General features: G+C 41.3%; 2 protein-coding genes across 2 annotated transcripts in view; both read left to right on the plus strand.

Moving 5' to 3' along the window:
* The first annotated feature begins 4158 nt into the window (after nucleotides 1-4158).
* On the plus strand, nucleotides 4159-10733 carry LOC108690550 (putative mediator of RNA polymerase II transcription subunit 21). Its single transcript, XM_018197905.1, has 2 exons — nucleotides 4159-4397; nucleotides 9988-10733. The coding sequence occupies exon 2, from the start codon at nucleotides 10178-10180 to the stop codon at nucleotides 10646-10648; it is 471 nt and encodes a 156-aa protein (XP_018053394.1). The 5' UTR covers nucleotides 4159-4397; nucleotides 9988-10177; the 3' UTR covers nucleotides 10649-10733.
* Nucleotides 10671-13769, plus strand: part of LOC108690549 (hybrid signal transduction histidine kinase B-like) — an 80029-nt gene continuing 76930 nt past the window's right edge. The window contains exon 1 of the mRNA XM_018197904.1: nucleotides 10671-12017. Coding sequence (XP_018053393.1) covers nucleotides 11717-12017 — 301 coding nt within the window. The 5' untranslated portion in view covers nucleotides 10671-11716. The remainder of the gene's footprint in view (nucleotides 12018-13769) is intronic.

The raw sequence follows: 13769 nt of genomic DNA on the forward strand, positions 1-13769 counted from the left end.
CCGACTATCTAATAACATTGCGCAAAAGAATGTAGACTGTTTATTCCTGACACCTTGGAATTAAGATGACGAGTCACACCCGTCTCGCATAGGACATTCCAGACATATGACAATGACTCTCACTCGATTGTTTCTTGTTATCTGCACCGAACCCGCCACGCATCAATTTCCATAAGAACAAAACGCAAAGAGTAAAGATAAACGCAAGAGTAAGTATGTATCGTCGCTGGTAAAAGGCCTAGCATAAATCTCGCAGAATGCGCGACGTTTCGCGTTTATACATCTCTTCACGCTTACGCTCACTGCGTTATGCAAATCCGCGAAAATCAAATCGTCACCTCGGGCAGACGCTGGCGCGTTCAAACAAGGGGGAAAAAAAATCTGCACGCGTGAAAGGATTGACTGTCTCTCATCTGGCGACTAACGTGTTCGGGATGCGAGGTGCATAAATAAATTCCGTAGTCGAAGCCGAAGAGCGATGCGAGCCGCGAGTATCTCGCCGGGGCACCCTGTATAGATCGCTTTTGCCATTACGGGACATCATGGGGCCGCCGACAAAAATAAACTCGCCTTGACAGAGACAGATCGCCTCGTTCATCCGCGAGTATACTATACGCGCGCGCGAATGCATTTCGCGTCTCTCACGATCGATAGATCAGAGAGCGCGAGCGAGGAGAGACTTGGTTGCGACGGAAACTCCGACGAGTGGAACTGCGATTGTGCACCAGGATACGAGAATGTTCCGGTTCCTTTGGTCTTCTGGTTACATTCGCCGCCGGTGCGCGTGTCCGCTCGTCTGTCTGTCCGTCCAACCGTCCGTCCGTCCATCCATCCGTCCGTTCGTCTGTCTGTCTGTCTGTCTGTCCGTCCGTCCGTCCGTCCGTCCGTCCGTCCGTTCGTTCATTCGTTCGTTCGTCCGTTGTCTGCTCCAGCGCACTTCGGACGAGTGCATCGCCGTCTGGCCCCGGCCAGAAGGGTCTTTGACCGATTATCACTTGGTCTTTATGGTCTTTGAGGTTCTTTTAAACCACCTCGCCGCTTCTCTGCTCCGTGTCCGTCTGCCCTCTTTCCCCCCCTCGACCCCGAACGTTCCCTCTCGCCCTCGCCGTCGTCGCCGCTGGCGCCGACACGGCGTACACGGGGACCGAAGGGAAGAAAATCGGCGAGACGAGGAAAGGTGCAAACGAACGACGAGGACAGCGGGCCATCGGAGACCGGGGTAAACAACTTCGTACATGGTACCCGCGAGTATACCTCCGCACAATGCGAAAGCTTAATGCATCGCCGAGTGGGCACTCGTATGTCGTATACGCGGTCATATCCCGCTGTCTCGTTGAGTTTTCGGCATCAACGCCATGAATGTCACTGCGTCGCGGTGATGAATGAGGATTAAGCTATGCTTATTGTTATAACGAGTGATGATTTGGCAGTTAACACTCTCCATCCAAACACGTGCGTTATGTGCCCTGTAGAATTCGAATGTGCAACAGAAGATACAAAGAATATATCGCGTTGTAGACAAAAGATATGTAGAATAGATGAAATGTAAAATAAATTAATAGATAACAAATCTTCTAATCGGTAGACGTGAAATCATCGAATGATTCATACAACACAGATTCCAACGGTATTGCATCGACATGTCGCAACGTTCCAGTAATATTACAGTGACATTGCAAACATTGCAATATTGCTGCAAGGCTCTGCATTATATGGGAGAGAAATCAGAATTGTAACGATGATAGAAAACAAAGAAAATTCGAAGTTAAATGATTTGTGAGATTATCGATTTTGTAAAACGTGTAAGTCTGCAACGTAATCGATAAGGCGTTTATAATATTCTCATACGCTTCCTTTCAAGTGACTTCATTATATATGTATGTATCATTTAAGAGAGAGAGAGAAGTCTTTCATATAAAAATAATACACTGCATATATATTATATGTACAAAAATTAATTCACACATTTTTAAACGCGTATTATTTTTATACTAAATCATATATACGAAGATAGTTATTACACTTGGATTAAAAAATTTTTTAAATATTCTATATACTTGCGTGAGAAAAGTACTGACGTTCTTATTTTTTCCTAATAACGTTTGACATTTCGCATTACAATGGCTGTGTCGGACCTGGTCAACACATAGAGATCTGTTTTCTGTGGCTGAACTAGTGAACACTTTTGGAACTTAAAGTGAGATAGATATATGTTTGATTATTTGTTTAAAGCGAGAAAGAGAATTCTAGAGAATTCTAGAACAGAAAACAGACCAGGTTGCACACGATAAATAACGGAGAGATTTCGATCGGAAATAAAATGTGTGCGACGTCGCCGTCGAAGCGTACTCTCCCTCTGGAGAGGTACTTCTGGATTCCTACGTCGAGCGTCACGAATTCATTAAGTAGCGAATTATTGAGACCGATATCACGCGGTTAAGCTCGACTCTGACGTCTTTGTCGCTAAATAAGGAACGGGCCGGGGTGTCGTGACACCGATACCGTAATTTCGCCAAGAACAAAGAGAGGGTTGTGCAAAGATATATACGGAGGGAAGGGATACGCCGTCGTCGCGTAGATATGAAAACATGTGAGCGCGTATATCGCGCAGTATCTATTCCACGATTAACTCCGACTTCTCCGTTCTCCTCCCTTCCCTCTCCTTCCCTCAATTAATTATTTTCACTGATCCGAAGTACGTCAGCATACGATCGTATGTCAGCATTCGGATGAGATACGTCTGTTCTTTCTTCTCTCTAACGAGAGCGACAATCGACAGATTTAATTTGATCAATGCCAACCGAGATATCTCGCTTCAAATGAGATACGAATCTTTTATTTCGTAAGGGTTTTGAAAATTTAACTACTAGATATAAGTATATAACTAGATATAAGTATATCTATCAGGAAAAAGGTTATAAAACCGAGTAAAAGAGTTTTCTTAGCTCGCAATAATCTGTTGACCTTTTTTGATTTTTCGATTCTTTTTTTCTTTCTTTCCATTTTACGTGCATCAATTCGTATTATTTTGCTTGCTAGGAATTAGTAAAGAGAAAAAACATGCGCTATTCTACTGAATAATCAGAATTATTTTAATTTGAATTGTAAAATAATGTAAAGTTTTCATAACGATACAGTATGAACTCAAGTCTCCAAGACAAAACTTCTTTAAGAGAATATTCAGGATTGAAAAAGTTACTTTATAAATTGCTTTTTAGATTACCTTATACGTATTTGTTATTAAGAATGAAATACAAAAATAGTAATACAAAATTGGAGCGAATGATAAAAAGTAAACCTTATTATGCTCAATTTCTATAATAAAAAGTAGTCTTACAAGTAATTTATAAGATAATTTTCCCAACTCTAGGAGGAAACATTACATAATAATACGTATTATGAAATAATGTAATAGAACTTAATATAACACCATTCTTCTTCAAAGAATATTCATGTCAAATCGATTTAAAAGTTGACAATAATTAACAAACGTCATAGGATTTCACGTAAGACATTCGCCACCCCTGCGGGAGTACAGAGGTACGCGAACTTTGAGCGCGTACGTAGTGTATACAAGTATTTACGTGCGTAAATTCAAATTCGCGAGACGCGAGACGCGAGAAAGGAAACGGCGTGCGCGACGCGGCGCGGCCGTGCGGTGCGGAACGGCCAGAGCATACCCGCCGGAACGGAAAGGGACGGAAAGCGACGAGCGCCGCCGAGACGAGACGAGACGCGACGAGGAAAGACGATGAGGGCCGACGAGGGTCGCGCACCGCGGCGCTGAACGCAGTGCCATCCGATAGGCAGCACCGCTTGCTCCGCGGATCTTCGGCTCGCTCCGGGTACGAGCTCTCCCTGCGCTCGTTCAAGCTCCGCCACGCTTACCTCTCCTCTCTCTTTCTCTCTTACTCCCTTACTCTCTTTTACTTTCTTCGCTCACGCATTTTCGTTCTCTCTCTCTCTCTCTCTCTGTCTATTTTTCGCTCTTTCTCTGTTTTCAATCCCGCTGTATCGGCGTGGCGCGGCCGCGACAGCCGCAACGACGACGACGACAACAACGACGACAACGACGACGACGACGACGACGACAACGACGACGACGACGACGACAACGACGACGACGACGACGACGACGACGACGACGACGTCGATGAAAGAAAAATTGAGCCGCCGCGGGTGGAAAACGCGGGACGCGTGCAGCGAGAACGCATCGCTTCGCGTGTGTCCGGCGGCCGCGTGTGTCGCGCACATCAGGCCTATACGTGTGTGAGCGCTCGACGTGCCGTCCGCTCGCTGCATTGCGAGTGTATATACCAATACGTCGTCGTTTCTCGTCTCGCGACCAAAGAGAGGAGGCTCCCTTCCCCCGACCTGGATGCGCGGCAGTCTGTATGGTGCGTGTGCTTATCTTCTTTCTCTCTCTGCCTGTATATCTATATCTATCTATTTATTTATCTGTCCATCTGCTGCGTCCACGCTCGTCTCTCTCTCTCTCTCTCTCTCTCTCTCTCTCTCTCTCTCTCTCTCTCTCTCTCTCTCTCTCTGTCTACCTTTTGTCGCGCACACTCCTCTTTCTTCCTTTCTCTTCCCCTTTCTCTTTCCCGGCTGTCTTCCTCTTTCGTTCGTTGATCTTACTCCGTTGCGTATCGTAGCGTCTACATCGCTCCACGCTCGATTCAGACGCTTCGCAACGTGCCGTCGAGTGAATTGACTTAAGAAGACATCGGTCGACTCTTGTCACCGCTAGAACCTGCTTTTCTGCACGTATGCAAAAGATGCTCGTTCTCAGAACGCAACGGAGACACAGCATGGCCGCTTTTAGCACGAAACAAATCGGAGTCCCTCGCCGGTGTCCATCACGCTATGTACGTTCACATTCGCCGTCCTGTCTTCTCATTCTCGCGCTGCATCCGTCTTCCTCTCGCTGCGCGTCAGCGCACCCCTTTCTCTTTCTCTCTCTTTCCGAATTTGCAGATTTTATGTGCATACATTTTACAACAGGTTTTGTATATATAATTTTATATACGTAATATATATATGTATATATATGTATATATATATATATATATACACACACACATCTGTCGCGCACACATCATTTTTTCTTACGCGTCGTGAAGCTCTCGTGCTTCATCCGCGTGCGTTGGTCTCGCTTGTTTTTGCATTGCGTCTCCGTTGTGTAAACGTACAACTTTTCCTTTCGCTTTTACTCTTCCTCTTTCCTATTCTCCTTCCTCCTCTTTCCATTCGAGCCCTCACGACAGTCTGTCCGTCTCTCTTTCGTCTTTTCTCTTTCTCTTTCTCTCCATTTTGTATCTCTTCTTCCACTGTTTGCATCTCTCTTTCCCTCTCCCTCCTTCCCCAACCTCCCTACTTCGCTCTCTCTTCCGTATCGTTCGTTGGAGCACAAATAAAATCTCTCTTCCTCCCCTCGTTCTACGAGAGGGACTGTGTCTCTCTTCCAACGGCTTTTTCTTCCCCTTTCTAGGTTTCTACATTAGTTCTCTCGTTCGTGTCCTCTGATTGTGTGTTTCATTCGAAAATAGAACGTCAGCGCGCGTGCCGCGCACGCATTTTTGCCGCGAAAAACCGCGAATTCCCACTCGCAGGCGCGCTCCTATCGAGCGAGCGGCCGCAGCGTACCGGCTTGTACCCCTAAATGCGTCCTCAAACTCTCACACGTTTTGCGAGAGTTATGCGACCACCTCATAGCGAGCTTGCACGCGTGCAATCACGCACTGGCTGGGCGCGTCTCTTCCTCTCCCTCTTTCTCTTCGTCTCAATATCATCGCATATTAATCTCGCAGAAATCGCGAGTCTTCACGCAACCCGTGCGACGTCTTGGGAGATTTAATGAGCCGATAATAATGCATGCTGGACGAGCTGCGGTTAATTTAAAACTTGGAATTACGATAGGTTCTTTATTATTTTTAAGATGATTTGATTTTTGATACAATTGCTGTTAACTCTCCGCCTGCAATATGAGTCTTTTATGTCAAAATTTCTCTCAAATTTCTCCAAAGTAAAAAAAAGCCAAGTCCAGTTCCTTCTTCTAAAATATCATGTAACATTTATTTTGTAATGTAATAGAGAGGTTGAGAAGTAACTCTTGAATTTTCCCACATTTTTTGAAAGCTTAGAACAGTAAAAAAATTTGGGCTGAACGAAAAGACCCAGATTGTAGACAAAGAATTAATAAGATAAGCTTTGATAGCAATTCTTATCAGTTAACGTTTTTTAAAAATCGCCTTAAAAAGTAAATCGTAGTTCTCATATAGGCAGATTAAAAATGAAATGAGATGGTTATAATTAATATGATTGGATTACAAATTATCGAAAAAATTTCGTGAATCGTAATTAATCGAAGTTAGATTTAAATACGATTGAAATTCTATAAAATTCTATGAAGATGGAATAAATTATTTGATATTATGATATAACATTAACGGATGTCATGAAGAATATGTCTATAAATATAAGTAGCGATATATTACGTATGAAATCTAATTATATTTTTCATTAATATATACATAACGTATTCTCCTCCTTTACGTTGTGTCGAATTTATCACAATGCAATTTTGCGTTAAAAATCGAAGATTTTTCTCAGCGAGCCGAAAAATATTTTCCTGAAAGCAAGTAAATCGTCGAGCGGTTTGTTTAGTTCACAAATCGAGGGTAAAATATTTATATTTCTTTAACTCCCTATTGCGCTCCATTTCAAATCAAGTTCCGTCAAATTATCGGTCGTGCAATAAGATAAAACGCGTCACGTAACACAAAGGTGAACGCCTGTCCTCCCGTCGAGTAGGAGCGCGTGGCAGACGCGCGACGATATTTTGGCGGGAGAGTCGTAAAAATAGTGCCTCCGCAGTTTCCTTCCTTCAGCTACGGGACTATAATTAGCAGGTATTCCGCGTTTTACGTATGGCGGATACACGCGTGTCGCGCGAGCGAGTGCGCGTGATCTCGCGTTGGGGATAAGAAGATCAATCGGCCGCGTGCCGCTGCGTGCTAGACACCAACACGAAAGCCCAATCGTTATCAGTCAGCATACACGAATCTTCCATTAGACGAGCCAAGTAGAAACGGATCCGTTTAGTATCCCCCGTCTTCCTCGAGGTCCCTACCATGCCGACTACTCTCTGCCACTAGGAATTTGAAGCGATAGCAGAGTATCTCGTGACCTCACTACAAAAGTTTAGAACTTCTCAAAAAGTCGAGACATCTAATTTTCGGTTAACGATGTATCAGATGTAGAGTTTCTGTGAAAAAAGTGACTGGAATTAGAAATTTATACTTTCCAAAGTAAAGTAAAAGTGAATGTTACATATATATGAAATAGTTGAATAAGGTTAATATTTATATTTAACAATACAGTTCAATAACTTAATAAATGAAAATGTTCTCTTAATTATTTTTTAAAAACATGTCTACACACCACACTTCTTATTGAAATAATTTCTGATCCGATTTTCTAAATCGTCATCAAACTTCTTGTATTACTTTATATAGGTACAAAAAATTCATATTTGTTTATTTGCTTATTAAAAAATACGTATAATTCATCCCTTATAATCGAGTTAGAGATAATTTGATGACTTTAATTAATTTGATTTATTGAGCAATATTAACAATATTAAAAATAAATACGCCTTAAATGAAAGCAAATTTATATCTCGTGACTAAAATTAAAATTGCACAATAAAGCTTTTTTAGATACAATTGGCGAACATATGTTTGGAATACTTTTAGTCTGACATAAATAATTACTATATACAGATTTATTTATGAGATGAAAATAATAAATACGAGTTTCTAAAAATTTATTTTTTAATGACAAATATATTAGTTTATTGTATTGAAAAAATTATTATTATCTTTTCTATATACGATGAAATGTCGGAAATTTTTATGAAAAGAGAATCATTTCGATAAACTATTTTACCATATTCGAAAGTGTTTCTTGATAATATAATTAAATCGATTATATGTCCAGTTTCCGGCTCGATTTAATTTTTGCGTACGCGTGTCGTAGCGACGGTGACGATGATCGCGACAACATCAATGACTGTACGACCCGGCCAACGGCGGCACCGTCGAGACACAGTCGATCGGGCACAACAATGTCCGCGCGGCGCGTGCTTATAAAAATAGCATTTTCGCGGTTTCTCCCTCCTTACGGCTATACTTAGCCCCGGACACCGGTGTCCCTCGGCGTAGTAAACAAATTTCAGGAGGGTCGACCCTCGTGTAACGAGAAGCGCGCCGTCCGTATATTCCTCACTCACTCGTCTATTTTTTCAGCGCATGTCTTAAATATTTTTAGAGATAGCGCTATGAATTTTTGCCGTGTCGGTTCAGGAAAATATTTCACATATAATTATGTCATAACTACGTTCTTCCTTTTAACATTAATAGCCGAATTAAGAGAAGGAAATTTGAAGACACTATTGTATAGTTTCCATATTCACATGTAAATTCACACATACGTAAACTGTGTATCTTAATATATTTTGAAAAATTTCGAAGTTGCGAGATGAGCTAGAAATGAGTGATTGAGAGTAGAAGGATATCAATGAATCAAATTCCAACATTGTGTAGAGAAACTAAATTTTAGCTAATTTCGAGTAGAGTTTACTTTAATAGTTATTTGGAACTTAACAGCTAGCTACAAGCTCTCTCTCTCTCTCTCTCTCTCTCTCTCTCTCTCTCTTTCTCACACACATTTCCCTTTATATTTCCTCCGTTACACTTTTAGATCAGTCACTCCCATCTAGACGCTCGTATTTCTGTGTTTCTTCGCTCTATGCAGATGGTTTGCCGTGTTACCTTTATTATACCCAGGGATTAGTTATTTAAGCTATTTTGCTGCTAGTGAGAGCACAAATGGTGCATAAGCATTTGAAATGTAAAGTTCGCGAAAGCGGTCGATTCTTTTCGCAGTACAGAATCGGAGTGTTGATTAATGAATGAGATATCGAAAATGCAGTAACCCATGAGAGATGAAAACGGAAAACCGAGCTTGCTGTATCGAGGTGATACAATGATATTTCGTGGCGCATAAATGATATTTACCGACATAAAAAAATATTTTCGAAAAAACTCTTTCTAACATAATATACATGGAAATAATTTAGATTGTTTGACGAAAGTTATAATGTAAAAATAACTATCTCTTTCATAAGTTTTTATAGTGATTATTTTAACTTTTGTTTTTTTCCTCGAGATGAATTTCCTTGCGAGCCTTATAGGAAATGCATGTTTAGTTTTCACATTGAGAGATACACCCATGCACTATTATATCCATACTTGCACTCGTTATTGGACTGTTTAACCCTTCTATTCCCGATGGGATAATTGCGTCTCGTGAATAATTGGCGGCAAACGATATACATGAACTTGATCATGTTATGTTAACGTCTCACGTTAACTCAGTACCAGACAAGATGAAAATTTTGTGAACATTTATCTTAATTTTTCAACATTTCTGATATTTTATATTTCTCAAAATTAAATTTTTCTTCAAATTTAGTTGCGAATAATAATGAATGATTAAAGTCTTAAATGGTTTTTGTTACTTATTAATTGAACATCTATAATATTATTACAATTTTTTATGATGCAGTTATAACAGAAAATTAAAATATAACTTAAAATAATGATTCATTTATTTAACTATTAAATACAATAAATTAGATTTAAAAAGGAGTAAAGAAAAATTCATGATGCTAACAAAATTTTGATAACAAAACATATTATAAGTCATATTTATTAAGAAATTTATATTATTTATTAAGAAAAAGAAAAACAAGAAAAAATTAGATCTTATATTACTAAGTACTTTAGATTCAATTGAGAAACTATCAAAGGAAAGAAAAAATGTGTTTCTCGGGAAATGAAATATCTATTAGACAAGAAGGATTATAGATAGAAAGGTATTGATCCAAATATGTCAAGGTGCAAAATTCTTTGATTGTTTTAGATTGTGCTATAGTCCTCTGAACGCTATTTGGACAGCGTCTGTAGACAGCAAGGACGCAGAGAAGGAAGAGAAGGCGTGAAGCGCGAGCGGAAGATGCCGCGCGACGCAGCCAGAGAACGTGAATGCGACGAGCATCGTCGGGACGCGAGTCGCGGCACCGACTGTTCACAGGGTGCACGATGATGGCGGAATGCCCGTGGACAGGGTGCACAGTATTATCCGGCTCGTCGGTCGAGTATACGGTAAAGTTGATCGCCCATCGTGGTGGCAAGATCGAGCGCAACAGGGGCAGCAGCAGCAGCAGCAGCAGCAGCAGCAGCTGCAGCAGCAGCAGCAGCAGCAGCAGCAGCAGCAGCAGCAGCAGCAGCAGCAGCAGCAGCAGCAGCAGCACGTATCTGGGACGCGCGACGGGATAATAAATGCCAAAACGGCACGACGCCGGCACGAGCCGAGGTGGATCAAACGTGGGAACGCGAAACACAATTGTCGAATGCGAGCAGGTGTTCCAGGAGGACTGGATCGCGTGGTTGCATGTAAATCGCGAGGAAGAGGAGCAAGAGGAAGGAGAGGAGGAGGAGGAGGAGGAGGAAGAGGAGCAAGAAGAAAAGACAAAGAACGTCAAAGTTTACCGCTGCGAGCGGATCGCGGACAGCCAGATTGAACGGCCGCCTCGCGGATTCTTATCGCACGGCAGGGGATAGCGGGAGCCACCACGGAGGCGGGGGTGGGTTTGCCCCTGCTTCTTCTCGTTGTTGCTCTTCTCGACGATCTTACGCACGTGACGGCCGCGTCGGTGATACTCGAACCGTTGAATAGCGTCTATCTAGCCGACGTTCCTACGCCCGTTTACCTGCCGCCGCGATCATCCGATTATTATTTGTTCGCGCCGCGCCCGTTCCGGAGGGCGATCAAACGCGCGTTTAACCCTAACGACGTCGATTCCGAAGGTCACGCGAATCAGGGAACTCTGGATCATCTTACATTGGCGACACGCCTTTCACCTTCGTCCGCGCTACCCTTGACGTCACCCCTATCATTAACGTCGCCGTTATTGTTAACGCCGCCGCCGCTGTCGTCGTCGTCGTCTACGACGTTATTGAGACCGTCGTCGTCTTTAACGCCGCTGAATACTATCGTCGTCAGACATCAAGATCTTTCCAATCTGACGCCGAGTCGTGACAACGAGGGGATCGTAGCGCGACGAGGAAGAGCGAAGCGAGTAGCGATAAGCAAGAGATCGAAGCTGAAAGATCAACCCTCTCCGAACTTCATCGACTCTTGGCCGGAGGCATGGCGACGTGCTAACGAACACCCTCCGCAATCTCGCAAAGTGGAACCCAGGCTGTCAATCGATGAAAGGATTCGCCCTGCAGTCCAGACTTTTACTCCGCTGTTAGAGCCCGTCTTCAAGCTTGGAGGATCAATATTACGTTCGGAAAGTTCCCTACGAGATATTTTATTTCGCGAAAGTGCTTCGAAGACAACGACGACGACGACGACGGCGGTGGCGACCAGAACGATCACGCGGAACATCGTGTACTTCGATGCGACTCAACACGCCAAAAGCACCGTGCCCGAGAAAAATGACGTCGAGAGAGTGACCGAGGACCGAGTGGAAGGTGATAAGAGAGAAAAGGAGTTGGTGCTCGTGGGAAACGAGGATAATAGTGCGATCGTAGTTGGTGGTGATAGTGTCATCGAGTGGACAACGACAACAGTCGCCGGGCCGATGTCATCGTCGCGGTCGGCGTTTTCCGGAGACAATGTGCAGGTGGCCGAGCGTGTAAGGGTGCGCGCGAGTTCTGAGCGTAGCTCATCGAAGGGCGAGCAAGACGACGAGGAGCAGGTCAAGGTCACCATCGCGCGCGACAACGAAGATTCATTTGCATCGTCGACGACGACGACGACAACGACGACGACGACGACGACGACGACGACGACGACGACGACGACGACGACAACGACGACGACGACGACAACGACGACGACGCAGCATCCACCACTGACTCAAGACACCTCTATGGAAGCACGTGAGTTTTTAAATATAAATTAGATTACATAATATAATATATGGCTCAATTAATAAAAATAAAAGAAATTGTTAAGAAGGGCTACGAGCCAAAGTAACAATTTTTTAATGTAAGTAATAAGATAACATAAAAATAAATAAAAATAAGAATATGTCTATATTAAACTAACAGATGTTTCGACTTTGATCGGGTCATTCTCAATGTTATAAATAATAAACAATATATACTATTTTTATAACATTGAAAATGACTCGATTGGAATCAAAACGTCTTTGTACTTGGATTCGTAACCCTTCTTAACACAGTTTCTTTTATAAATTAAATTAATGTCTCGCTTAATGTTGGAAGGATGTAAAATAAAAAGTAAAACTAAATTTTTGGAAAATTAAAAAGGAAATTACTTTTTGTACAAAAATAAAAAATTTTCCCCTTCGCAATAAATTTGAAATATATAATTTATAGCATATTAATTGAAGATTTCTTTAAAATTTTACACAACTGTGCTTAGAAATTTTTAATATATAGAATAAAATATATATAGAGGCATATATTCTTTGAACAGTAAACGAATTATTTATATTTGAAACAATGGCAAGATATTTTTAGACAATTTTGTAAATAGAATTCAATTCTATCGATTAAATTGCTGTATTTTTACATTTACTAAACACTAAAATTACATAATTATATTAATGACGAGAGATACAGAAACTTAAAATATATTTACTAGATAGTGTGCTATTTTTAATTTACTAGATAATATTTGAAGAAATACTTTTCTGATTGTTTTAAGTTATATTATAGACACTTTTTTTATCGCAACACGTAAACTTTTGCCAGCAATAAGTTCAATAATGTATCGCTCCATTCGTTTAACACGAGCTAAAAAATAACAAACATTTTTTCACTTTGAAAGCCGTCATTCTATGAAAAGCAATAAAGCCCTCATGTTGATTCTTTAAATGCATCTGAATGAGAGATTCGCGCGCATATCCTTTCGCTGGTTTATCGCTTCGCTAAAATCCCTCTGGATCACCCTCTGTATATTCGCATACGAATAGCGCCATGCTCGTTTTGCCATGCTCGAGCTCGTGTTTACAGGAACCGCAGGATCTTTGGTCAGAGTTATTTTTAACTATTCCAACCGTGTACCATCTTCCACAATCCGGTCCTCCCTTATATTCCTTTTTTTTTTCAGTTTTGTACCTTCTCGTGCATCACTTCACGCTACCTTTCGTTTACGACGACCAGAACAGAAATCGGAGCACTGCTCACATTCATACTTTTGGCTGAACCAAAAAAAGGGAGATAATTTCTTCGAATTTTTTTCTCTTTATTTCATATATTAATTTTTTTTCTTTTTTATATTATTGAAAATGGTCGTTTTATGCGCGTATAGAGGATGATACATTTTCTAATAGGCTTAACATTCGTTCGACACTTTTATCCATTACATTTTGATTAAATCTTTGATAATGAGAAAATAACATTAAATAACAATTATTATTTTTTTATTATTAATATACATCTTTGATCGGAACCGACATTAAAACTGACATTTTCAAGTGTTAGTTTAGTAGTAAGTGCAGTTTTCGAGGTAAAGGATGAAAGAAACTTTCTGCAGAATTAATCTAATTTGTGTGTAATTACGATGAATTTATCATGCGCCATCACAAAGTTAGGATTAAGATAGGTATGCAATAAAGACTGGACTGCAACTGACAGACTGGACAAACAATATATATATATATA

The sequence above is a fragment of the Atta colombica genome, unplaced genomic scaffold (assembly GCF_001594045.1).
Source record: "Atta colombica isolate Treedump-2 unplaced genomic scaffold, Acol1.0 scaffold33, whole genome shotgun sequence".
Taxonomy (NCBI): domain Eukaryota; kingdom Metazoa; phylum Arthropoda; class Insecta; order Hymenoptera; family Formicidae; genus Atta; species Atta colombica.

Coding starts and splice junctions, on each gene's coding strand:
- LOC108690550 (XM_018197905.1), top strand. CDS start 10,178: ATGCCCGTGGACAGGGTGCACAGTATTATCCGGCTCGTCGGTCGAGTA.